The sequence below is a fragment of the Aulonocara stuartgranti genome (assembly GCF_965226115.1).
Source record: "Aulonocara stuartgranti genome assembly, chromosome: 7".
In the NCBI taxonomy this organism is placed as follows: domain Eukaryota; kingdom Metazoa; phylum Chordata; class Actinopteri; order Cichliformes; family Cichlidae; genus Aulonocara; species Aulonocara stuartgranti.
The window spans coordinates 8,601,281-8,629,246 of NC_138945.1; the positions used below are offsets into that span (position 1 = coordinate 8,601,281).

At 40.9% G+C, this 27,966-nt stretch overlaps 2 protein-coding genes and 1 long non-coding RNA gene across 4 annotated transcripts in view; all 3 read left to right on the forward strand.

Moving 5' to 3' along the window:
• The window catches only part of LOC309711596, a 224,505-nt gene that overhangs the window by 88,088 nt on the left and 108,451 nt on the right, over positions 1-27,966 (forward strand). The window lies entirely within an intron of this gene.
• sptlc1 (serine palmitoyltransferase, long chain base subunit 1) lies at positions 571-18,520 on the forward strand. Its single transcript, XM_082542318.1, has 15 exons — positions 571-660; positions 3,817-3,924; positions 3,999-4,093; positions 5,729-5,822; positions 6,188-6,260; positions 10,897-11,029; positions 13,314-13,443; positions 13,587-13,676; positions 13,936-14,043; positions 15,273-15,368; positions 16,234-16,330; positions 16,418-16,472; positions 16,709-16,826; positions 17,637-17,710; positions 18,024-18,520. Exons 1-15 carry the CDS (start codon positions 607-609, stop codon positions 18,118-18,120), a joined length of 1,422 nt encoding a protein of 473 aa, XP_082398444.1. The 5' UTR covers positions 571-606; the 3' UTR covers positions 18,121-18,520.
• Positions 24,052-27,966, forward strand: part of ror2 (receptor tyrosine kinase-like orphan receptor 2) — a 38,310-nt gene continuing 34,395 nt past the window's right edge. The window contains exon 1 of the mRNA XM_082541136.1: positions 24,052-24,707. Coding sequence (XP_082397262.1) covers positions 24,644-24,707 — 64 coding nt within the window. The 5' untranslated portion in view covers positions 24,052-24,643. The remainder of the gene's footprint in view (positions 24,708-27,966) is intronic.

The window sequence follows — 27,966 nt, forward strand, 5'->3', positions numbered from 1 at the left end:
TTCGAGTATTAAATTCATTCATCACACTAATGCTTTATGTAGTTATTCATTTTAATTAAATTTAATCATTCAATCACCAGTTTTCAGCTATATTTGTCATATGCAAGTTAGCACAGGGTCAACATTGCAATGAAATGTGTTAGAGGAGCAGAAGACAAGTCTCTCAGCAGCATAGTACAATATAGCACTGCAAGTTAAAATTATAATGCAATATAACACTAAAATTACAGTTCCAAGAAATAAAAGAAAATAGAAATGTATTGATGGACCACCTTACCTCAGTATTCATGTATTGAGGTGGGGTCGGACAACGTGATTGCACATGAGATAAAGTGGCAAGAGTGAGCAGCAGTGCAAATTTTTAGAGCAGTACAAGATTTAAAGTGGCATTTAGTACAGTATTGCATAGAGTAAGAGTTTTTATTTTTTATTTTTATTATAATAAAAAGCTGTGCAATTATACTTGGGTGGTTTAATTATTTGATTTTATTTTTTTTTTAAGAAATATAAAAATAAAGTCATTATCGTGAGATAAGGACAGTAGCAGTGGTGGGTGACGTAATAGGGGTGTGGCGTGATTGCGAGTGACGTTTTAGGAAGTCAAACATGGCGACCGGACAGCAATGGGTGTTGGTGGAAATGGTCCAGGCGTTTTATGAGGTAAGTGTTTCTTTTCCTCAGTTGTTGGGCCGAATTATTCCCTGACGTTTACTCGATTTTTCTTATGCTTGGCTATACGTTGTTGCTGTAAAATTTGTCCCAGGTTGTTAACTGTAAAGTTCTCGGTTACGACCCGATGAAAGGCTTAGCCCGTAGCTGTTCAGCGAAGAAGTAACTCATCAAGGAAGTATGTAGTAGCTAGCTACTGCTTACACATTAGGTGAGCTACAGCGCTGGAGTTAAGTTTCTAAATGCACATAGTACGATAGAGCTGCTACGATAAGAGCTTCAAACTATGCTGACGATGTCAGGCTAACTGTTGTAGCTTTTTAACGTCTTGATGCATGCTCAATCATCCAGGTAAGTAAATCTCTAAAAGTTGATTCTGTTCACAAAACGCTACGTCCAGATGAACAGAATCAACTTTTGGAGGTGTTGTAGCTTTTGTTTATCAGTGCTATGATTGGCTGTTTTATTATTATTAATATTATTATTGTTGTTATTATTATTGTTAGAATTACTCTTGTGGTCTGACTGTAGATTTCTGTCTTCCTTCACGTTTTTGGTTAGTGATCGGGGAAACTTATCAGAGTGATCGGCTACTTGTGTGTGTACAGGGCGTCTCTTCCGTCATTTGGTAGGGCACTGTCATGATGGAATGAAGTAGGAGCAGACTTTATCTTTGAGATCTCTTCAACTATTCACAAGTGTCCATGTTACATTTTTTAAGCAATGACAAGTAGAACAGTGGTTAGTTCTATCACTTCAGAGGAAGGCTCTGGATTTGAATAAGAGCCAGCTGTGGCCTTTCTGTGGAAGTTTGCATGGTCCTGTGGGGTGGCTGTAGTTCAGGAGGTAGAGCAGGTCACTTACTAATCAGAAGGTTGCCCCAGTTTGCATGCCAAGTATCCTTGGGCAAATATTAACCCCAAGTTACTTTGAGTGTGTGAATGCTTATAGATAGAAAGAACTTAAAGCATAAAAGAAAGTGCTTGTGTGAATGGGTGAGTGTGGGATGTTGTATAAAGCACTTTGAGTTCTCAGAGAGAGTAGAAAAGCACTATATAAGAATCAGTCCATTCATGCAAGCTACATTAATTGTTGATTTTAAATTGGCTGTATTTGTGAATTGTTGCCTCTTTCAGTTAGGCTCTAGATTTAAGGCGTCCATGGCTCAGGGGGTTGGGAAGTGTATCTGTAACTGGAAGGTCGCCGGTTCGATCCCTGGGCTCTCTGTCCTGGTCGTTGTGTCCTTGGGCAAGACACTTTACCCTACCGCCTACTGGTGTTGGCCAGAGGGGCCGATGGCGCGATATGGCAGCCTCGCTTCTGTCAGTCTGCCCCAGGGCAGCTGTAGCTACAACTGTAGTTTGCCTTCACCAGTGTATGAATGTGAGAGTGACTGAATAGTGGCATTGTAAAGCGCTTTGGGTGCCTTGAAAAGCGCTATATAAATCCAATCCATCATCATCATTATTATTCCCAATCTAGGCAGTTAGAAAAATGTTGACTTGTCTTGGACATGCAAGTATCCTCATCCTCAGTTTGTCACATCTTCATATCTTTAATTTTCTGTTATGATGGTGTATGAGGTTAATAAAGAATGTTAATAATAATTCAGTGTCCAACATAAGACATTAATTTTGGACATAGGACATTTCAGCTGTTAACTGTCAACTGACTCCCCCTGCTTGCTGCAGTTGTCACTGCGATAGAAAGTGGGACGGCTGCCATCAGCCTTCAACAGGCTGCCTAATTTAAACATGTGTCAGACTAAGTTAACAGTTCATCTGCATATTTTAATATAATTTCTGCAGCTTTACTGTAGCTTCTCGCTGTATAAAGCAAACAGTGGTGGATGGAGAAGCTAGAAATTTCACTTTTCTTCATGTCAGAGTTTGTTGATCAGGTGCTTTCATTAAGGACCACTACCCTTTCCCAGTAAAGGTTTCAATGGCAATTACAAGAGCAGCACTGCTGTTTTGAACACTAGAAAAACGTTTTATTTCACTCTTCCTGACTTTATCACTGCTGCTGTTGTGTTATAAGTCTTTGTGTTGGAAAATTGGGGGCTGCGTAGGCTTAATGTCTTCATACTACGTATTCATATGCTTGTTCTTAGATATGTTCCTATTGCAAGTCTATTTTTAGTCACAAACATGGGTGAAAAGCTCGCGTTTACATGGTAACAACTGCACACTACAGTGCCATGTATTAAACGAAGCATCGGAGCAAAACATTTGTGTTGAGGATTTTTTATAATTGAGTTATTTTATTTGTTGAAACCCTAGTAAAAATGCAGCAGTATGCTTTGGACCTCACTGTTGTTTTAGCTGATTGTGTTCCTCTTAATTTTTGTAACCTTGCACATGGTGGTGCAGCCAGCATGATTGGGTTGAAGACATGAGTGTTCAACAGTGCTGAACTTGTTTTTACTGCCATTTCAGTTCTTCCTCTTCTTCCTCATCCTCCTGGTCAGCATCCTACTCTGTTACACTTACCCCTTACAAGTCCTCTTTTACTACATCAAAAAGTATTGGGCCAACTACATTTATAAGAGATGCTTGGCTGTGGAAATAAATGCCATGAAGTTCCTGATGCACAGTTCATGTGCTAAGAGGAGGTTTGGAATGCTCAACTTTTACAAGTGGTGTGCCTTAGCACTTAGCACTACCGCTCTAGAACTTCACATGGTCTGCAGCGTCGCAGCTAAATTTCTTTGAATTATAAACATTACTACTCTGCACTAATACCGATTACAATTAGTTATGGAATATCTCAGAGGCAAGAAATTTCACAAACTTAATTGCTACATCATATTACAGTACCATGCTCAAATTCAGTAATCTCGTTAGAGCAACCCATTCTTTTGTAAATGTTTGAAAAGGCCCATTTCTTGGCTAGGCACTTGCTTTTTGTACACTTGTGGCAATGCGACTGAAAACAGGAATTCAAAGATTTAGAGGTGGGATTTTATACAGCTATCTGATGGCTGTATTAAGTTCTCTACAGCTTAGTTGTTTATGTTGCATTTAAATTTCATTCAGGCATTTGCAATGTTTCTGAAATGTTTCCACTTATTTTAATTCTTTCCTGTGTAAAAATGCATTTTTTGGAGCATGTTTCAAAAACAAGTATTTTTTCCCCCCCCCTCAGGCTCCTGCTTACCACCTTATTTTGGAGGGAATCCTCATATTGTGGATAATTAGGCTTCTATTCTCTAAGACCTACAAACTTCATGAGACGTATAAACTGACAGAGAAGGTAAACCGTGCGGTGAAAATCAAACAGTATTATTTTTTGTTACCAAACTCTTCTCACATGATTCTACATTACAGGAAAAGGAGGAACTGATTGAGGAATGGCAGCCAGAGGCGCTAGTTCCTCCCGTTTCCAAAGACTATCCCACCCTCAACTATGATGTTGTCACAGGGTAAACACTCTGTTACCTCACTGCTTTATTTACAGGTTTTAAGTATTCACTAAATCAAAATGTCTATAAGAGTCAGATGACGAAAGAAATATTAGCCCCCCTGTGAAAATAATATTATTCGTTTTTTTCCTCTGAACCAGGATTAGCATGACTTTTCCAAATATACTAGTTTTAGTTTGCATGCTTACATTAATTTGCCAACAGAATTATCCCACCCAAAATGCTAATACCGGTAGTTAATTTTTTTTCTTTTTAGCTGGATGACAGCCTAGTGACAGTTTCATTTGTTTTCAAGCAGTCCTGCACTTATCTACTAAGCAATCCCATCCCATTGTTTTTGGCAGATCTCTCAAACTCTTTTATGGTCTTCTGGAAAAGACCTTAGTCATCTGACCAGAGGATGTACTTCCAGTGTGATTAACCTTTCTCCAGGTTATCTTTAGCATGTGTCAGTCTAGCTTGAAGATGTTTCTTCTGCAGAAGCAGGGGTTTTCTTGATCTACAGTCCATTTATGTTCAGGGTTCAAGTGATTGCCTTTTTTAAGACTACAATTTTTGACTTGGCTAAGTGATTCAGTAGTGTCTTGGCAGTTGCTCTGGGATCTTGAGAAACATCTCTCCCTAATTACTTTTAAAGATTTTTCATTGATACTCTTAAGAAAAATAAAGTTCTTTAATATAATTATGGGTAATCTGCTAGGCAAGTCCACAAGCAGTTGGACAAAGATAGTTTTTATCTTTTTGCCTTTCCACACATGGTGATCATAGGTGCTTTGAATATGCAGTCCAAAGCTTATGCAAGTGTAAGAGGCTAAAATTAAGTTGCTAAACATACCCATCAGAAATGGTACAAGATTTTAACAGGGCTATATCAAAAAGACAATAAAAACAGGCAGGGAAGTAAGGAACAACTGTAAGTAATAGGCAGTTGTATCAAGAGATGCCTAAGCTGAAAACCCCAAATAAATCTATCAGGTAGATATCCAAAAATTTAAAGTGGCCAAATCAGTTATTTAGCACATTCATACAAACAAGGAGTTAACTGGTCAAGCTCAGACAGACGGAAATGTCTAAAAGACCACAGAAGATGAAGAGCATCATTGGAGAAGTCTTTACTTGGTTAAGAAAAAACATGACACTATCTATTCAAATAGTATACTCGATGTAGAGATCATATCTTTGCCAATGTCTATAATCAAAAGTCACTATAATGAATGAAGATTTAAAACAAAGTGTAAACCACTGCTTACGCTCGAGAACAGGAAGCCCGGGTTAGTCTTTGTTATATAATATCTAAAACTGCTGTGTGACTGCTGATAGTAGCAGGATAATACGAAGGGTGTAGCATTTGAGATTCAGCTAAATGACCTTCACAAAAGCAGGCCAAGGGCTTATTCAGGCAAAAATTGAATACTTGTAAATGACTGAGTCACTTACTTGATCTCAAACTAAATGATAATGTTTTTCATATACTCGAGAAAAAGTAAAAGGGAAAAAAAAAATCAATCCGAGCTTAAATTACATCTTGACAGCTTGGATGAAAATGAAAATATCCGATTTTTGTAAATATCTGATTTGTGCCTTGAGTATGTAAGATGATAAAATAAAGATTCAAATGTAAAATTTCTGTTACAGACCTCCCAGCCACAAAATCACAATCAATGGAAAAGACTGCATAAACTTTGCATCGTTCAACTTCCTGGGTCTCCTTGATAATGAGCGGGTTAAGGTCGGTATTTATTATTGAAAGGCAACCTTGTAATTTCAGTACGATATGTTCTTCCTCTAATGTGCTAAATTATCCATTTACTGTTATAGCTAAATCTTTATCTAGGCAACATTTATGTTCTGAAGGGAAAACCCCTCATTTAAAACAGCCACACACACAGCTAGGTCGCCCAGTGAATGACTTGCCCAGTGGGCAGTGCAGTTTTTATCAGAAGCAACTATTAAGTTGTATTATTGCTAGCAAAAATAATTCTTTGAATTATGCACAAACACAGTGTGACATCGACAGTATGCCTCAGTCAATGAGTTTTATTAAAACTTGAATTTGTTCTAATTTTAGAATTATAAGCTAATTTTTCATTACAGCAAAAGGCTTTGGCATCACTGAAGAAATATGGTGTGGGCACTTGTGGTCCAAGAGGCTTCTATGGGACCTTTGGTGAGTTTAGCTTTTCACCCCTCAGCTGTAAAAGGCTGATGGGGTACTTTTATCTTCTATTAACATTCCACCATTTGATGTTAAGCTACACTTGTAAGAAAAGTAATTAAACTCTTTGATAATCTAATTATTTCCTAAATATACCCTTAATTTATTCTTTTCTTGGTTTGAATGAATATCTTGCTGACATAAAACGATGTGTTGTCAGAGAAATCAAACCCATTTATACAGAAATTTGGCTTACCTCAAGGGTTAACTATAGGACAACTTATTTTCTGCAGTTATAGCTCAGCCTTAAACGACTGAGCGGCATGGCCACCCGCTTTTGTAAGGATTTTTAAATTGACACCATTTCTTAGAAGTCTTAGATTGGATTGACCTTAAAGTCAGAGGTCAGGTTTTCAGAAGATGTTGCAAACACGAAAACTGAAGATCGTTTTTAAATCTGTGACATATTGGTGTCAGACTATCCATCCATCTTCATCCGCTTTATCCGGGGCCGGGTCGCGGGGGCAGCAGCCTAAGCAAAGAGGCCCAGACCTCCCTCTCCCCAGCCACCTCCTCCAGCTTATCCGGGGGAATACCAAGGCGTTCCCAGGCCAGCCGAGAGATATAATCTCTCCAGCGTGTCCTGGGTCTGCCCCGGGGCCTCCTCCCGGTGGGACATGCCTGGAACACCTCACCCAGGAGGCGCCCAGGGGGCATCCTTGTCAGATGCCCGAACCACCTCAGCTGGCTCCTTTCGATGTGGAGCAGCAGCTGCTCTACTCTGAGCCCCTCCCGGATGGCCAAACTTCTCACCCTATCTCTAGGGGAGAGGCCAGCCACCCTTCGGAGGAAGCTCATTTCTGCCGCTTGTATCCGCGATCTCGTTCTTTCGGTCACTACCCACAGCTCGTGGCCATAGGTGAGGGTAGGGACGTAGATTGACCGGTAAATTGAGAGCTTCGCTTTTACACTCAGCTCCCTCTTCACCACGACGGACCGGTGCAGCGTCCGCATTACTGCAGCTGCAGCCCCAATCCGTCTGTTGATCTCCGGCTCCCTTCTCCCATCACTCGCGAACAAGACCCCGAGATACTTGAACTCCTCCACTTGGGGCAGGAACTCATCCCCGACCCGGAGTGGGCACTCCACCCTTTTCCGGCTGAGAACCATGGCCTCAGATTTGGAGGTGCTGATCCTCATTCCCGCTGCTTCACACTCGGCTGCGAACCGTTCCAGTGCGAGCTGGAGGCCCTCACCCGATGAAGCCAACAGAACCACATCATCTGCAAAAATCAGAGATGAGATTCTGAGGCCACCAAAGCGAAAGCCCTCCGCCACTTGGCTGCGCCTAGAAATTCTGTCCATAAAAATTATGAACAGAACCGGAGACAAAGGGCAGCCCTGGCGGAGCCTATCACCCACCGGGAACGAGTCCGACTTATTGCCGGCAATGCGAACCAAGCTCTTGCAACGGTTGTATAGGGATCGAATGGGCCAGACACCCCATATTCCCGCAACACCTCCCACAGGACACCCCGAGGGACACGGTCGAATGCCTTCTCCAAGTCCACAAAACACATGTAGACTGGTTGGGCAAACTCCCATGCACCCTCAAGTATCCTGGAGAGGATAAAGAGCTGGTCCAGTGTTCCGCGACCAGGACGAAAACCGCATTGTTCCTCCTGTATCCGAGGTTCGACTAACGGACGAACTCTCCTTTCCAGCACCCTGGCATAGACTTTCCCAGGGAGGCTGAGGAGTGTGATCCCCCTGTAGTTGGAACACACCCTCCGGTCCCCCTTCTTAAAGATGGGGACCACCACCCCGGTCTGCCAGTCCACAGGTACTGCCCCTGATCTCCACGCAACATTGCAGAGGCGTGTCAACCAGGACAGCCCTACAACGTCCAGAGCCTTCAGGAACTCGGGGCGGACCTCATCAACACCAGGGGCTCTGCCACCAAGGAGTTGTTTAACTGCCTCAGTGACCTCGCCCCCGGAAATTGGCGGGTCATTCCCCTCATCCCCAGACTCTGCTTCCTCCTCGGAAGACGTGTCAGTGGGATTAAGGAGGTCCTCGAAGTATTCCTTCCACCGCCTGACAATTTTCTCAGTCGACGTCAGCAGCGCTCCGCCAGCACTATACACAGTGCAGGTATAGCACCGCTTTCCCCTCCTGAGACGTCTGACGGTTTGCCAGAATCTCTTCGAGGCAGTCCGAAAGTCTTTTTCCATGGCCTCTCCGAACTCCTCCCACACCCGAGTTTTTGCTTCAGCCACTGCCCGAGCCGCATTCCGCTTGGCCTGTCGATACCTGTCGGCTGCCTCCGGAGTCCCACAGGCTAACCAAGCCCGATAGGACTCCTTCTTCAGCCTGGTGGCTCCCTTCACCTCTGGTGTCCACCATTTGGTTCGGGGATTACCACCACGGCAGGCACCAACCACCTTGCAGCCGCAGCTCAGTGCAGCAGCTTCAGCAATGGAGACGCTGAACATGGTCCATTCGGACTCAATGTCCCCAGTCTCCCTCGGAATGCTGTTGAAGCTCTGCCGGAGGTGTGCGTTGAAGATCTCGCGGACTGGGGCCTCTGCTAGACGTTCCCAGCACACCCTCACTACGCGTTTAGGTGCACCAGGTCTGTCCAGCGTCCTCCCCCGCCACCTGATCCAACTCACCACCAGGTGGTGATCAGTTGACAGCTCAGCCCCTCTCTTTACCCGAGTGTCCAGAACATATGGTCGCAGGTCTGCTGATACGATTACAAAATCGATCATCGACCTACGGCCTAGAGCGTCATGGTGCCACGTGCACTTATGGACACTCTTATGTTCGAACAGGGTGTTCGTTATGGCCAAACTGTGATTAGCACAGAAGTCCAATAACAAAGCACCGCTCGGGTTCAGATCAGGGAGGCCGTTCCTCCCAATCACGCCCCTCCAGGTCTCGCTGTTGTTACCCACGTGAGCATTGAAGTCTCCCAGCAGGACAACAGAGTCTCCAGGTGGAGCACCCTCCAGCACCCTCCCCCCCCCCCTCAGGGACTCTAAGAAGGCTGGGTACTCTGAACTGCCACTCGGCGCATAAGCGCAGATGACAGTCAGGACCCGTTCCCAGACCCTAAGGCGCAGGGAACAAACCCTCTCGTCCACCGGGAAAAACCCCAACGTACCGGCAGCAAGCCGAGGGGATATTAGAATACCCACCCCAGCCCGCCGCCTCTCACCAGGGGCAACTCCAGACTGAGACAGAGTCCAGCCCCTCTCCAGGAGACTGGTTCCAGAGCCCAAGCCATGCGTAGAGGTGAGCCCGACTATATCTAGCCGGTACCTCTCAACCTCACGCACTAACTCAGGCTCCTTCCCCACCAGAGAGGTGACATTCCATGTCCCTATTGCCAGTCTTGGCAGCCGGGGGTCAGTCCGCCAGGGCCTCCTCTCCTGGCCGCCACCTGGCACACAATGCTCCCGACCCCTATGGCGCCTCCTGCGGGTGGTGGGCCTGCGGGAGGATGGGCCCATGTCTCCTCTTCGGGCTGTGCCCGGCCGGGCCCCATGGACTAAGGCCCGGCCACCAGACGCTCGCCCTCGGGCACCCTCCCCGGGCCTGGCTCCAGGGCGGGGCAGGGTAAACAGGGTAAACCCTATCCCGGGCAGGGTAAACTGTTCCCTCGGTGTCCTTTTCATAAGGGTCTTATGAATCGCTCTTTGTCTGGTCCCTCACCCAGGGCCAGTTTGCCATGGGAGACCCTACCAGGGGGCAAAAGCCCCCAGACAACATAGCCCCTGGGATCCCTGGGACACACAAACCCCTCCACCACGATAAGGTAGCGATTCAAGGAGGGGGGTGTCAGACTATTTATTTGAGATTTTAACATTATATTTTTTTGAAACGACAAAGACCGAAATATTAGGATGGCTTCTGAGTAGCCTAATTACTACGGGGCATGACATTAGTTACGTTATGTTAGCTTAAGCATTTATATGTTAGCTGTTGATTTGCAATCGAAATTCCAGCCGTCTAGGGATAATACAAGGAGGATAATTTTGGAAAAAGACCTAATGACTCAATCATCAGATCATGCAACAAGTTAATTCAAATGAATTAGTGAAACCACAGTAGTAAAGCAAATACCAATAGTCATACTCATTCTACCTTAGTATGGACATTTACTTTCCATCACCGCAGCAACTTCTTTCACACACCAAGAAACATTCACTCAAACCATAGTTTGAGTCACTCGCGCAACTATATATCCAACTATATCTTATTAAGTTCACTGGAGTTTTCCAGTTTCTCAGATTTTCTCTTGGTATTATAATTTTGTCATTATCCTTAAGTCTTTCTGCCATGATAAATGGGATAGACAGCCTTATCGTATTTTTTAATGAGCCTTGTTAAGCTGTCAAGGGATAAGCAAGTGAATGTATCTAATGCTAAGTGATGAACTGAGACTTTTCTCAGTCAAGCACAAATATTTAAAATCATACTGTTGTTTGGTGTCTTGACAGTCTTTCTTTCAAAGTGCAGTAGTTTTTTACCTCTGATTAAACCACATCCACTAAAAACTCAGAAATACTAAAGGTAATGGTAAGTGACATCTAAAAAATGTAACCAATTAGTAACTAATGTTATGTTTCCTTGCCCCCAGATGTTCACCTGGAGCTGGAAAGCCGTCTCTCCAAATTCATGAAAACTGAAGAGGCCATTCTTTATTCATATGGCTTTGCGACTATTGCTAGTGCAATACCTGCCTACTCCAAGAGGGGTGACATCATCTTCGTGTGAGTGTTGTTTCTCATAATATGTATACCAATATAACACCCCTCACTCAATTAAACCAATCTTCAGTTAGCTTTAGTTTTGTTTATTTTATGTGGCCTTTGTGAGGACAGAGATTTTAAGTTCTGGATTTAACAGGGACTCAAAAAGAAACTAAAATAGGAAACATGTCTAAGGTGTCTTTCTAGTCCGTATTAGTACCCTTACTGTGACATTGTGATTCAAATGAAAGCTTTAAATAGAGGTGTTAGAGCAGTCTCCTACATACTAGTTTAATGTGAATATGGAAGAACACATCCTAGACAAGAAAACACCCCTAAGACTCCTCAAAGTGTTACTGGAGGTCAGTGTAATACCATCCACAGAAACTACCGTATTTCCCGGACTACAAAGCGCACCTGAATATTAGCCGCACAAGCTAAAATCAGGGGAAAATCCTGTTTTGTACATACATTAGCCGCACCTGACCAAAAGCCGCAGGTGTTTCAATGTTGACTTATCATATGTAAGAGAATATGCACAAAGGGAATTGTCAGGAAAGAGATGGCTGTTTGGAGACACACCCCTTTTATTAATATTTTGAAAAAACAAGTTATGGGTACATATTTGCACAACTTTTTAGGTATATGTACAAGTAGCGGTAATTACAAGTACGAAACATGTACTGTGCTTCATAAATGAGTAACAAATGTAGTACATAACAACCTGCAGCACACCAGAAAAATAGATTCGGACTACCTTTTAGGCTCAGGTGCAGTGACACGGCTTTAACAAGAAGAAAAGTCAGTCATTCACCACCATCTTCCTGCGCACTAAAACCACCAAAGTCCTCTTCTCCAGTGTCGGATACGAACAGGCTCAGGATGGCTACGTCATCCACTCTCAGCTTCTCTCCTTCGTTGTCACTTACAAAACCAAAGAAATCCTCGTTGTCAGTGTCAGAGTCAAACACCCTCAGAAGGGCCGTGGCGGTGTCCTCCTCTCCATCATGCAGCAGTCCAGCCCTTCGAAATCCGTTGGTGATCATGGATGTTTTCACACTTTTCCACGCTGTCAGATTCCACCGGTGGAGTTGAGCATAACTTGCTTTTCGCAAGTTTATCGCCGCTCGTCATCCACGCCTCCCGCTGAACGCGTAGCGTTAATTTGAAGTTTGTTTTTCGCGCTACTTGTACGGCACTATGTTGCCTGGCGGATGGACACGTGACCAACATACCACTCTTGAACCCAGATACTGTGTGTCTGATCACATGCCCTTCCGCCAGGCAACGTAGTGCCGTACAACAGCGGAACAAACAAAACAAATCGTCTTACGATATGACAAAAATCATGGACAATCCATAGAAAAGCCGCACCTGACTAAAAGCCGCAGGGTTCAAAGCTTGTGCAAAAAGTAGCGGCTTATAGCCCGACAATTACGGTAGTTACACGTAAACATGAGCCAGAGCTACATGTAACAGGTCAATCAATAAAAGAGGAGTGTTTTTAGATGAAAAAATGAATAATTACCACCAGGCCGAGGGTGGGCTTTTTGAGGAACTAATATGATCAAACAAAATAATTAAAAAAAAAAAAAGTCAAATCATTCAAATCATGGGCTGCTCAAAACTTTTGGATAACATTTTAGATGATAATAACTGAGTATCATCTGTACAGCAACAGAAATGTGTAAATTGTTTTTTAAATAAATTGCCTAAGAAAAGCATGTCTAACATAAAGTTTTCTGTAGAACTCCAAGACTAACTTCTGTATGTGAAGGAGACTTCTTCTTTAAATGTACAAATTTTAATCTGTCAGACAACAGCACAGTGTTTTGCCTTTATAGCTAACAGTGTATTCTAGTCTCTGTAAACTGTTGTGATCAACGGTTGAATGCGGCACTGAGGTGTAACAGGACAAGCCGTTTTCAGGCCACTGCCAGAGGCCATAAGACGATTATTAAGCTTCACTAGGTTTTGGTCTGTGAAATTGATCTATATTTGAATAAAGCTGGATTATGTAAGAGCTTTTTAAGTAATGGTTTAACCACATTAAAAGCCTGTAATATGTAACCTGTTATTAAAAATAAACTGATAATACTGAAAGGCAGTAATTACTGTTAAGAATTGTTTGAGGAGTCTTGTAGGGGTGGGGTTTCATAGACATGTTGATGGACTGGATGAAGTGATTGTCAGTCAGATTTTGTTTGCACAGACTGATTTACCTACCATGTGTAAGTCTGACTGACTCCAAGTGTGGGATATTTTGGTTCCATAGTTTAATGTTTTCTCTTTTGTTTCCTTTCAGAGATGAAGCAGCCTGTTTCGCTATACAAAAAGGTCTTCAGGCATCCCGCAGCTTAATCAAGTACTTCAAACACAATGACATGGAGGACTTGGAGAGGTTGCTTAAGGAGCAGGAGCTAGAGGACCTGAAGGTTAGGACCGTTTGAGAAACTCAAGTGTCACAAATGTGCTGTAATGGTGTTACAGGTGGTACAGGATGTTAAATGCTTCTACATTCTCGCTATTTTCATTGGGTTTTTTAAAAAATCTCCAAATAAGAATGTTTCTCTTGCAGAATCCTCGCAAAGCTCGAGTGACCCGGAAGTTCATTGTAGTGGAGGGGCTCTACATCAACACTGCAGATATCTGTCCTCTGCCTGAACTGGTAAATGGAAAACAATTTTGTTTCCAATTTAATTTTGCTTGTTTTGCAGAAAAAAGTTAAAAAACCCCACCAAAGCACAGGCAAATATTATGGCTTAACATCGTTCACCTTCTGTAGTTGAGCTGATGTCCGTCTACTACAGTAGACTAAATCATTCACCACTCGCTTGATTTCTTGATTATACCAGATAGTGTACACATAGATACTTTTGCCATTTATTGACTTTATGTTTTGTTTTTTATGTTTTTCTAACTTCCAGGTAAAACTCAAGTACAAATACAAGGTGCGGATCTTTCTTGAGGAGAGCATGTCATTTGGTGTTTTGGGAGACCATGGCCGAGGAGTCACAGAACACTTTGGGGTCAATGTGAGTAGTTTAGCTTGAAATGCAAAAATACTTAATACTGGCAGTAAACAGTTTAACAGCTGATTCAAAATGTGTTATTATCTTTCTCTCTTGGTAGCTTTACCATAGTCAAACTAGTCTAGGTCAGCTGATGCAATCAAATAAATAAAAGTGATTGAAATATAAATAAAATAGAAGGTTTCTTTGCAGACAATGGCTATGTAACGTCTGGAATCTATGGACACGATCAAATGCTGAATTTTATTTGTTGTAAAGCTTTGTAAGATTTACCATTACATTGAGCTTGCACAAATGCACAATCCTTTCGGACTAATTTTTGTTAATGGCAATATCTGAATCTTTGGTTAGCAGACTAGTGATTTGCACTAACGAAAAAAAGAAAGGAAAGAAATGTGTGTCTCCTCATTTATGTGGACCTCTTCTTCGCCAGTATTCTTGACTTGGCTGTATGTTATGAAGGGGTTTTGCTTGCAAAGGGAAACGTTATGCAGCCATCCATTTTAGCTGTCTTCTAGCACTTTGGCGTACCGTGGTGTACCAGTCGGTTACAGCCACACTTAAAGCTTCTGAACTTTCTTTAGTAGGCCTGTAGATGTTTGTCTAGGTCTAATGATAGCCTGCTTCATTTAGATTAGTGAATCTAATGTGGGCCTTCTGCTCAACCATTTTCTGATTGCCATAAAAATGTTGTGGTCCAAGTATCTGGTGTGCGTGTGCGTACGTGTGTGTGTGCGGTTGACAGAGCAGTTTTGAAAAATGTTCTGTCAGCCTACTTTCAGGCAGTTTCCTCCCACATTGAAATCTGAGGCAATGTTTGAACACGAATGTCTCAAAAGCTATTAAAGATAAAAGTCTCAAACTTTCATTTTAGTGGTAAGAAAAGGGAGTGAATCACGACAGATCAATAGATGCATCAGTTGCTCAGAATTGACTTGTTAAAATATAACAAAAACTTTTATTTTGTTGTATTTTGCAGAGGGACTAATAATAAACTTCACATTGCAAAAGACAGCTAGTGACAGTTTTGAGTGGTGTATAGTTTTATTTCACAATGATGCAAAAATAAAATGTGTAGAATACTTAAAGTGAAATTTGTAGTGACAAAAATGAAGAAAATCTGTTTTTATTTAACTTTTTAAAACAAATATGACAGTTTGTCATTAAATTGCACTTTGATTGCTTCATTTTAAATCTATCTTAGCAAAATGAAAAAACTGTGTTTCTTGCAGATAGATGACATTGACCTGATAAGTGCTAACATGGAAAATGCTCTGGCTTCCATCGGAGGTTTCTGCTGCGGCCGCTCCTTTGTCATCGACCACCAGGTACTGTAACAGCCGTGTTGGGAGTCTGTCTTGTAATGCATCATCAGCCAGCATTTTTACATGTCGTTGTCAAGATTAGTGATTAATCAAATGCTTGACATATCATTATATCTAGTATATATCTGTTGCTTTTTTGTAACGTTTCACTTATTTACACGCCTAGTTACATTTTATACTGAAGTACAATTTAAATAAAAACAGAATGCAATGATTTGCAAATCTCATTGACCCATATTTTAATCATATTTTATAGAGTAGGGGTCTCAAACTCGCGGCCCACATCACCCCTACTGTGTAGCAGCGCCACAAATGTCTGTGAACTGAGGAGACCAGTTGCTGTGACTTTGCGAAGTGTTTTTAATTGGTGAAAAGTCTGGACTGCAAGAAGGCCGGTTAAGCACCAGAACTCTTCTATTATGAAGCTTTGCTGTCTTAATAGGTGAAGTAGAGATGGAGGCTTTTGAAGCGAGCACCGAGAACAGGATGGTGTCTCTCCTCTCATTCCATCTCAATTGGTCGAATTTTATGATAGAAAATATGAACATTTATAATATTTTAATATGAAACAAAAGTAAACTACTTTCATTGTGGATGTGTTCTCAAATCTTTTGGGAAATGTTTAAAGACACATTTAATAAGGTGCCAACAGTTTCTAGGCCTAACTGTAAACTCAGACCTCAGTCATTACACCTAGCTGAGTGAAGTGAATCTGGGGAAACGTAAGCTGAAATTATACTGATATGGGCCAGAACTGCTGGTTTGTTATTCCATTAATCGATAGGTATTTTTAAGGTGATCAATTTTAGCACGTTAATCATGAAGATATGATTTAGTAAAACTTTTTTTTTTTTTATGTATTTTGTAGCGCCTCTCAGGTCAAGGCTACTGTTTCTCTGCCTCTCTGCCTCCCATGCTGGCTGCTGCTGCTATCGAGGCTCTCAACATCATGGAGGAGGACCCAGGTACACAATCTGTTCTCATCCACTCCAGCTCTGGAAAAATACATTATCATTAGAATTTTTGTAAAAAGAATTTCTTCTGTTTTGCAGATGTTTTTCGAGTCCTCAGAGAAAAGTGCAAACATGTCTACAACGCTTTACAAGGGTATGTTTGTGTTTATAATGATTTCTTTTTTTCCTTCTGTAGGTGGGGGAGGTGTCCCTCCACATCAGGTTTCTGATTCAGCATCATTATTTGCATCCCCAGACACTACAGCCTTTCACACATAGAGGAAACACATAGGCTTACATTCAAATTATGCTCTGGCTTTGTCTTCCTTTACAGTGTCCATAATAAATTGTGTTTTGGTATATGTTTGCTTTATTTTCTATGTGAAACAGAACACCAGGTCTAAAGTTAGCTGGAGTTCCAGTGGCCCCAGCTCTTCACTTGGAGCTAGAGAGAAGTTCTGGTTCCAGGGAATCTGACATGAAGCAGCTCCGTTCAGTTGTCGATTATGTAAGTCTAACAGTACCAGATGATTCAATCAGACGCACACTGAAACTGTTATTTAAAGTTTTTGGAGACCTCTGTGGGATTTCATATATAACTTCAGACAGAGTGTCAAAGTCAAGATGAAATCCGGTAACACTTTATAACACGACCTGCGAATAAGGCGCAAGTACCCTGTACTTGTGTGCATTTTGCAGACAACAAGTCAGGTTGTTGCAGAAAACAATAAAACAATTTTCACTGTAAAACCTGCCACTAAGGCACAAATACACAAGAAACAATGAAACAATTCACTGTAACTACCTTCTTACACTTAATCCCCAATGGGGTTAAGTTTAAGGGGCGTCCCCATCAAAACGCAAAAGTATGGACATGTCATTGGCACATTATTTTAGATGACAGCAAGATAGTACCATAACTTCACAAATATAGTTTTGGTTTTTTTGGTTTTTTAAAGGCCAACAGTGTTTAGAAGTGCTTGTATGAGTGGGTGTGAATGGGTGAATGAGGCACGTTGTATAGAGCGCTTTGAGTACTCCGGGAGAGTAGAAAAGCGCTATATAAGAATCAGTCCATTTACCATTTACTTGTGTGAATAGTATGGTATATGGTTAAGACTGGGACTACATTGTAATAGGATGCGACTGCATAGTGCTTTCATCATTTGATCAGTAGTACACAGTGTTTTTAGTATCTGTATTGTCTTATGCCCAAAACATTCTTATAATTCACTTTCGAGTTCCCATCGATCACGTGATGGAATACTGTATAAAATATGTTTAGTTTCTCATCGAGTTTCTATGATTTCTGTCTTAGTGTATGGAAAGACACGTGGCTCTGACCCTAGCTCGGTGTCTGGAAAAAGAGGAGCGCTTTCTTCCACCTCCCAGGTAAAAGACCCTACATTTCTATGCACCTGGCACATTATTAGTTCTGTCATGGGGTTTAACATTGTTTAGTACTTTAATGCATTTGTATCTCAATGGTCCATAGCTTTTTTGGCGGTGGACCAGGTTTAGCGTGGGGTAGCCATCTGCCATGACCCGTTGGGGTTGTACGTGCTTTATTATTTGATGGGTTAAAGTCTCATTTGAGGGTGATTTTGTTTGAAGCATTCAAACATTTGATTGAAATAATTTGTTTAAATAACATTACCTTTACACAGTCTCAGTGTGTCTCACTGCTCCACCTGTGTGTCTCCAGTATCAGAGTGGTGGTCACCATTGAACAAACAGAGGAAGACATCCAGAAGGCTGTGGCTTGTATCAGAGAGGCAGCTTCAGCGCTCCTCATAAGTTAGCAGACATCACTGGAGCTTTAACAGAAGTCTACACCACTGGTTGGGTAAAACAACAGCTTGATCCGCAAGATGCGGACCGACTCGTGAGATCTCTACTAATGAATGAATGTTAATGATAAATTTTCTTCCTTATTAATATTGTGTTATATGTTCTACATGTTGAAAGTTAGTGTGGGCCTTTCTGCTCTGAGTAAAAATGCCCCCCAAACACTATTAGAGAACATTTTCAGTTAGAACTAAAGTTGATTTCCACAAAACAAATGACTTGTTGCCTTTCTATTTAATGACCAAAAAAGCCTGTTGTACTTTTTGATTGATTTGTGTCTGCAGTCTACTCCTACTTGAACTGTGCACAGTTGTTCCACTTTTGTAACAAATAAATACAGATTTTTACACCTTGGATCATTTTCAAGAGAATTGAGATGATTGCATTGTGTAGTTTATGATTACGCATAACAGATTTTGGAAAGCTCTTTGTTTTCAAAGAGAAATCTCGATGTTGCCTGGAGTCCAGCATATAACTCGATGTGACATGTGAAAATACTAGCTTTGAGTTTTCTCAAGGCCCAAACTGAGGTCACAGAGAGGACATCCATAGAAGACTGGAGTAGAAACTGAGTTCTTATTGCTAATAACAGTATTCAACAGTTTTTCAGAAAATAGCAACACTGAAGACACAGTGTCCAACTACTAAAAGATTTTGATGTGCTGAATTGAAATATTTCAGATAAAACAACTGACTGGCTGTTGTTTCTACCTGTGAACATTTATTTTTAGATGTCTTCTCACATGTTTATGGTTTCTTTATACAATATTTCACCTTTCTCAATTGTGCAACCATTTTAGTTCCATTTGGTTTTATTTATAAAGTGCCAAATCACAACAACATCTGCCTAAATGTGATTTATTATCCCTCGTTCAGAGTTTATCTGATCCAGCCCTAATTAATATGCTTTATTGAAAAGGAACATTTTAAGCCTAATATTAAAAATAGAGATAGTGTCTGCCTCCCAAATCCAAGCTGGGAGCTGGTTCCATAGAAGAGGGGGCTGAAAGCTGTATGCTCTGCTCTCATTCTACTTTTAAATACTCTAGGAACCACAAGTAAACCTGCAGTCTGAGAGCAAGCTGCTTCGTTAGGGTGATATGGTGCTATGATTTTAAAGATAAGATTGGGCCTGATTGTTCAAGACCTTGTAAGTAAGGAGGATTTTTAAATTCTTGATTTAACAGGGAGCCAATAAAAGGAATCCAATAGAAATGTCCTGTAACTTTTCTGGCTAGAGGCTCTTCAAAGAACTTTTAGAACAACCTGATAATAACGAATTACAATAATTCACCCTAGAAGTAATAAAATCGTTTTTATTAGCATCAGCATATTTATTTTTAATTCTGAGACGGGATGTTTCTAGAGATATTTGGTTCATGTGTTTGTTTATCCACCTTGAGGAATCACCAGTAAAACACTTCCTCTTTTTATTATTATTTATTAAAGCAAGTTTGAATAATTAAATTGGAGGATGAATGATTTTCCAGGGAACACCTGAGAGGACGAGAGCAAAGGTAGGTATGAAAACTATGAATAAACACGAGACACATGAAGCCATGAACTAACTTAGGTTAGCAGACAGTCTAGCAAAGGCTGGTGGAGAACACTGGTCTTAAATACAGCTCAAATTCAGTTCCAGGTGGTTATACTTGGGCGAGCGATGACTGCTCCGCCCCGAAAAGGAGAGCAGACGGTGTGGAAAAATACTGTGACTCACCAGACCATGACAGAAATCAGCTGCAAGTGCAAGTAAAACCAATAAGGGCGATTGACAGGAACAAACAATTCCAAGGAAGTGAACCACTGGGAACTGATTCTCTACAAGAACCAGTACTCTGTTCCCATCCCTAGCTATCTGTACTTTACCTCAACATTTATTGTTCTAGCAACTTTTTACTTTTACTCCCTACAATTTAACAAAAATATCTGTATTTTCTTTTCCTTAAATTTTCAAAACAGGCTTGTTACTTTTGATTTGAGACATTTAAAAGGCATTATTATTATTTAACATGACTGCAGACCTTAGAACATCAGACTGAATTGAGCCTAAAGAGAAGAGAAAAAAAATCATATATTTAATGTATACCCAGATAGCAAAATGACTCCAGCATTTAGTTTGTTCCAAAAAAGAGGAACATAAAGGAAGTGACATGGCAGGTAATATCAAATGCAATGTTTCTGTCTGCTCAACAAATATCAGCAAATATCATATTGTGTGAAGTTTGTTGCACAGTGTATCTACTAGAGACAGCACACACACTAATATATAACAAACTGTTTGTTATTGAAGGGTTGCATGAAAATACTCTGCAGTTTAATGCAGTATAAACAGGTTAGCTTTCAGTTTTGTGATGTAACTGCAATTTAAAGTAAAGAACAGTGTGTTATACTAGTGTACTATGGATGCGGTGTTTCTGGGTTATATAATGGATAGCAGAGATTCATTTGAATTTAAGCTGATGATGCGTAGATTCAGTCACTGAAATAGGCATAACCCGGTGATGGAGGACAGCTATGTGGTTCGGCCTCCCCCTGACACCACACCCTTAACCCGCTGCTCCACCCCTTCCCTGCAGCTGAGCCACAAAGCACAGCCCGCCACACTTTCATTGTATTTATATAGCACAAGGTTGAGTTAGCTTTTCGCAAAAATTGCTGGTAGAAACATCCTTAAAAGAACTATTTTTTACTTTCTTACTTTACTTTCTTACTTAGAGTAAATTTCAGAGCCTGGTGTTTGAATTTTTACTTAACTAAAGTAATTGAATCAACTTTTACCAGAGTATTTTTTTGACAAAAGTATCTGTACCTCTACTTAAATACGGAATGTCTGTCAATGTTTTGCCACCTCTGCTGCTTTAAGGCGTGAGTTTGTGAGTTATACCAGGGAGTAAAGTACTCCTGTGAAGTGAACACTTCAAGTGGCTATTCAGAGCCCAATACCAGTAAATAACTCTCAATAAAAACCTCAATTCAAAAACCATTTTTGAATTCCAAATAAAAAAAAAACAGGTGTTCAAAATTGTTTTTCCAAACACAATTTAAAAAAGAGAAATATAGTAAATTTTTTCAAAAATCAAAGATTTATTTCTGACATTTAAAATTCTACTCTCTTTTCCTTTTCCAGTTAGCTCATGGATTAGCTATTATATTAGCTGTTGGATTAACTATCTGATATCATGCATGATATCAATTCCTTCATACTCCAGGGACTGCCTGCATATTCCTGCCATAATCCTGAGGTGGCTGTAGTTCACCAACTAACCAAAAGGTTGGTGATTTCATCCCCGTGTGCTCCAGTCTGCATGCCAAAAATCCTTGGGCCAGATACTAATCCCAAGTCTCTCTGATGCATCCATCAGAGTATGAATGCATGTGAATGTTAGATAGAAAGCACTTAGACAAAGCATAGAAAAAACTGCTTGTGTGAATGGGTGTGAATGGGTGAGTGAGGCAAGTTGTGTAAAGCGCTTTAAGTTCTCAGATAGAGTAGAAAAGCTTTACATAAGAACTAGTCCATTTACCATTTACTACATGGGGGGGGGGGGGATGCATCCCCAGATCATCATTGACCTACATCCAACGTGGTGACGCTGAACAATATGAGAACAGCAGCCTGACCAAGGCTTGTGACAGAGCAATACTGGAAAAGCATATGACAGAAGGATGCAATCCATAACATTAATGTTCAGTGGCTTGCAGATCTTAGAGCAGATCATAACAGCAACCTCTCTGAACAATGCCAGACATCCAAGAAAGGGTCTGAAGCATGAAGAGTTGGTCAGCACTAAGCCCTGATATGATTCACACCTATCTAAAGAAGCTAACCATGGAGTGCAGTTAGTTACATACCAGCCAATAACCTGACTCAGTAGGAGCTCTTTCAGACATCATAGCGGCTAAGATGAATAGGCATATGACTCAACACATGAGCGGGGCACAAAAAGGAATTAACAGAAAAAACAGAGGGGCAAAACATTTCTTGGATTGCTTACAAGAAAGTCTGTGACTCACACATGAACTCTGGAGTGCCTAGAACTGTATAAGATCAACAAGCCCTTAAGAGCCTTCATCAGGAAATCAGTGGGGATGTGGTGAAAAACACTAGTTAGCACAATAGCACAAGTGTTAGATTTACCCAGGAGATGCTCAGTCCCCACTGCTGTTCTGCATAGGCCTGAGCGTAAGTGACATCCCTGACAAGACTGGCTACAGATACTGACTACTGGCACAATCATCAGCCACTTCCTCTACATCAGGGGTCTCAAACTTGAGGCCCAGGGGCCACTTGCACTACCACGTCACCCCTGCTTGAAAAATTGGGGTGTTCTAAATTGTTTGGCTGGTAAAGTATATGTGGACCTCAATTAACATATTCGGTGATGCACACCACTGAGCATTTGATGGAAGCCAAAGTTGTTCTTCTGCATTCGGGGGGGGGGGGGGGGGATACAGAACGAGGTTACATGTTAATTTACTGATGATGTGCTCAACATGATAGCCTGTGCACAACTTTTACAAGTGTGACACATGCCTTATTTTGCTCACACACTGAATTTGTTTGTGAAAAGATCCATTTAAGAAACCCTTGAACTGATATATTGCATCTAGTACCACTGCTAAGCAGAAGCTATTAGACATTCAGGAGCAAATGGGAAAACCTGTGATGAAACTCCTACAGGAAGTTGAGACTAGATGGAACAGCACATTAAATAGGTTTCAGCGCCTGTGAACGAGCTGCAGCAGCCTTGTCCTCCCTGAAAACAAACTTTGACTCCTTTCAACAGTGCTGACCTAGAAACAGTCAACTTCTCAAGCGCAAACAAGTGCTTGTGTACCATCAAAATCAGCCACTACAGTACAAGAGGCAAGTGAACATCATCAAGAGAGGCTGTGGGGCGTTTTTGACCGCAGGGTAGATGAAACCAACCAAAAACAGAGTCTTACTGCTGATGCTTCTGTTGAGGTTCAGCGCTATCCCTCAGCCTCATATCTACCAAGAGGAGATAACCCTCTAGATTACTGAACCCAGCATGCCACCATATTCTCTCATCTATTCCACCTGGTCAAGACATAGCTTTCTACTCCAGCCACATCAGTCCCCCTGTGAAAGAATATTCTCCAAAACAGGAGAGAGCAAGACATGAAACCTTCTCAGCTTGAGTACTGTTGAACAGTTGTCTTTCTTAATAAAAATACTCAAATGTATAGAAGAGCCCCATACAAATACTGACTGGTTCAAATAAAATATCCATCCATAGAAATAATACTACAAACCAACACAAAGGTTAGAGACAAAAAGACACAAGACACACAAAAACATTACAGTTTATTGAGTGCAATGTTTTTTAATCACATTTATTTGGTCACCATATGTAATAAGTGATGTGTTTAAAATGTTTCAAAATAATGTTCTATCTCTGCCATCACTACTGAGATGTGTGGAATCAATACAGATGCATGGAGTTCACAACATGAGGGAGGACATAACAAAAAACAAAGGGAACGTGAGACCATACATACAAGTATGGGATAACAAGTGGTCAGGAAGCCAGTGGAAAAACAGCTGGTAACAGTTAAGAAAGACAAAACCGAGGAACCAAAGCTAAACATGAAACACATGAGACAAAAATAACAAAAAATGTGATTGAGACTTCACAAGGCAAAGGGGAGGCAGGATGACACAAGGAAATAAACAGAACCTGACAACTGAAACAAAGAAAATCCACAAATATGAATATTAGAAATGACAAGAACAAAGAACAGAAGTGAGACCTAATGACCTAAAGGAGAAGTCAGGAACTACAGTGACAATAACTGTGACTTGACCAAGAAACTACTACTAATAACTCAGATGCCAAACTATAAAATAGAGTTAAAATAATGCAAAATGATAGAACCATGAAATACTTACCAGATTTTTTTTTAACCTGTTCTGTCCAGCAGTTGTAACAAGCAAAGGTGTGGTCTGAACGCTACGCTGTCTAATATATTTGCTTTCCCAAAATGAGCTCTGCAGACTCTAGATTCCTCGTGTTAATGTTTTTATTTGTAAATAGGCTATTAACAGGATAAGGTTTGTAGATCTGGCAGTCTGGTTGTTAGGATTCTTGGGTTCTGTCTCTAGATGGTGCACTCTTCCTAAAACGTGGTTTGCCATATTGCACTTCATGCGCGCGTCACTGCTCGCATTTCAACGCGAGGACAGAGGCCAACGCAGGACTAGCAGCTCAGAGGCAGCCGCTCAGCCCGTCTCTCTTGTGGACTGTAAATGGGATGAACGACCGCCTGATTCCCTCTCCGAACCAGCATCTGTCCTCCACCTTCGTGTCTGACGATTTGGAAAGTAAGCTTTCTCTCCACCTACGACTGTGGACAGAAAACGAGAAGTCAAAAGAAGAGCATCGGCTCAAACAGTGGGAAAAATAAAGTTATCAGTCTTGTTGTAAAGTTTCCTTAGTGAAAACGTACGCCATGGTCACCTTCCTAAGGAGTTTGCTCTGGATACTTGTGTTGTCGCCCAGTCTGAAATGTGAAGGTGAGTTTCTTTCAGACTCCAAAAGAATTTGGATTAAGGTGAGAAGTGATGGGCTACACAACATAAAGACCGGCCAGTCGGTAAAGATTTTGTCCTACACATTTAGGCTCTGGCTTGAAAAACAGTTTGTGATGTTTCCACGTTGTTTCCACTCCTCCACACACAATAGATTTTGTTGACCGCTTTTGCAGTCCGAGTTAAGAGATCTGTTTAGAAATGGAGTTTCCGTTGTTTAAAGAGAATATCAATATTTTCGCAGAGAGCACGGATGGCTTACTACCGCTTAAATTTCCTACTTTACCCAAACTTGGACACACACAGTAAATATAACGAAGATTCTTCTCTAAATCTCTTTATACATTCTCTCCTTTAATCCTTTTGAACTTTGCCCTTTATGCTGGTTGAATTTTGTAGTTGTGTATTTGTATTTTTTAAGTATACACGTTTCACGATTTTAAATGGTGTGTGTGTGTGTGTGTGTGTGTGTGTGTGTTGGATTGGTGGAGGGGGGGGGGGTCTCCCGTAAGTATCTGTGACCACTTAAGCACTCTTTGTCCTCTTTCAGCTTGTTGACGTGTGTTCTTGCAGCTCCTAGTCTTCGTAAAAAGGGGTGCTTGTGTTGGACTCAAAGGACCACTATGTAGTTGTCATGTTAATTGAACGCATAGCTCGAGGTGATCTCACGTCTTTGTCAGTCATGCTAATTAATTTACTCCCCCTGTGGGAGGTGAGAGCTCTGCAGATTTCCTGTTTTCAGCTTTCGTTCTGAGGACTTACCATTTGGTATTAAGGGAAAAGGTGGGGGTGGGGTGCAGAGAGCTAAATGATTAGCACATTCTCCTCCTGCTCTCTGTTGTTTGGTGTTGTCGCGGCATTTCTTTTTAACTCTGGCTACTAGGATGAAGAAGCTGTGCAGAGGTCTCCGATTTAAAAATAAATAAATAGATGAGAACATTAAGGATTTACTCTTTTTTCGTGGGGTGGGGATAAGGAAAATGAGTTCTTTTTTCCATTTTTCCTTTTAGTAGTTTTAAAACTCATACATTTGTACATACATAAGCCTCGACTTACTCTGTTCTTGTTTTAACTTGACTTTTTAAAGTTTTAAAATGGAGGCATTGCAATGTGTTGGATCCCTGCTTTAACCATACTAAGATATATTTTCTGACATTCTTAAGGAATTTCATGTGTGCTAAGAACAATGCATGTGATACTGAACAGATTTCAAAGAAGAATTTAAAAGAAAAAGAAAAATTGCTATATTTTATTTCATTATGGGAATCTCAGTCTCTCTGACAATACACAGAGCAGAGTTCAATTTTACATTTCTAGATACATCCACGAGCATATTTAATTGATGTCAGGCTAAAAAACTAGTTAAGTTGGATGCATTTTAGGGTGACGAGCCATACCAAATCCTCAGAAACACTACGGGTTGCATTATTATTTTGTCAGTCTGATGCCCTCTGACCCCTCTCCTTGTCAAACAGCCTTATTACAAGGAAATCGAGTGTAAAGTTTAGGACTTGAAATATCCTCCCTTTTGCATCTGTACTGCAAGTATGGGATAACAAGTGGTCAGACATGTATCCTATGTTAACAGTTCATGTCTCTCAAGTTCATATTTGGAGAGAGCAGGGATTGTATGAAATGAACAGGCTGTTTATCTAAAGTTAAACACAGGAGGCTGAAAAGGGACATGCTTGGAATTACTGAGACTAAGAGGAGTCCACAGATGCATTGATAACAGGCTTGTGAAAGTAAAAGGTGTAAAGACTTTAATGTGCTTTGAAACAGTGTTTGTTGGATCGGCTAACAGCATCTGAGAACTGTCTGAATTTGCTTTGTAAAACTTACAGAATGATTTAAAAATCATTCTGTACATTTTTAATTTAGCCATCTTCTGTAGTCTTTCAGAAAGCATAGAACCACCCATAACCATCATTTTAGTTAGGTTGTGTAAGCGCTTACAAAACCCAATTCATTTCAAACCTACTATGGCCTCAAGGACATGTTTTTAGCCTGCAGCCAATGATCACGGATACCACTTTCGGAGTGAATGTTCATAAGAAATTATTTAATTGATAGCAACCTCACGTAAAAGAAACTGAGATGTGAGCAAATAAACTACAAACAATCATAACCAATCTGTTAAATATCCTCAGTAAATATTTACCCTATTTTCATGGCAGTTGGAGAAAAAACAGCCCTATAATATCTCCACAAAAGTGTGTTTTACTAGTTGTTCGGTGCTATCAAGGTACCAAACCGTCTTGATTAAGATTAGAAAACATGCAAGTTTTAGATGAAATGGAGTGGACAGCTCTCTTTCTTTTGTTGTCCTGGTAACAAATCATGTCAAATGACAGTTTAAAAAATGTATTCTAGCCACAAAACATTTTGTTCTACTGAAATACAGCAGATTCAGAGGCTTAAAGATCTTTATTTGTGAGTGAATTGTCAGATCCTTAAATATAGATGGACACATCATTCATTGTTCTGGACAGAATAATACAACAGGACTTTTAAGAGCTGGATAAAGATGGTTGATTATTTAAAAAAAAAAAGATGTATCGGTCCATATGTTAGTTGTGTGTGTGTGTGGGGTTTTTTTTTTTTTTTTTTTGTTTTGTTTTTTTAATTATTTCAGACATACAGAACCATGCAAGAATAATATTCACATCTCCCCATTACTCTAGTGACTAGGTGGAACCAGAGGATCAGGAAAACACATGTTTGTAGTAGTGAAAGCAGTATGAAATGGTCAGACTGTTGAGGCCTAATGCTAAAATGTGTTGCTTCAGCAATCTGTATATGTCTGAGTGCTGATGTGTGGAGTATAAACAAGGAAGACATTTTGTATCAGAGGGAATATACTGACTAGTTTAACAGGAACAATGAAAAGGCTGCAAAAGAAAGTTTCCCAAAGTAGGGAGCTTTTTGTATACAAACGAGAAATCACACTTGAGGCTTGGTTGAAAGAACAGATGATTATCTGCCAAACAGATGTGCTTCAGTGTACAGAGTTATTGCAGTAGGTATGAAAAGTTTCCTGTAGCTGTCCTTGTAGCCCCATTGCTATATCAGCCTGTTATGGGAAGTGCCCTGCTGACTGTCCAGTAAGTTGTTCAGAGAGTTAAACCCAGTTTAGACTTATGCGGAAATCTACGTCGTAACTTGCGAGGTAATTGGAAACCCCTCACCGCAACCTTCCGTGCTATTCGGTTATTGCAGGCTGCGTTGACCTGACATGTCCTTA

Bases quoted from the DNA above. Each gene is read 5' to 3' on its own strand.
- sptlc1 (XM_082542318.1), top strand. From the start codon at position 607: ATGGCGACCGGACAGCAATGGGTGTTGGTGGAAATGGTCCAGGCGTTT. The intron at 6,261-10,896 runs GTGAGTTTAGCT...CCTTGCCCCCAG, and splicing joins AGGCTTCTATGGGACCTTTG to ATGTTCACCTGGAGCTGGAA. The intron at 13,444-13,586 runs GTTAGGACCGTT...TTTCTCTTGCAG, and splicing joins AGGAGCTAGAGGACCTGAAG to AATCCTCGCAAAGCTCGAGT.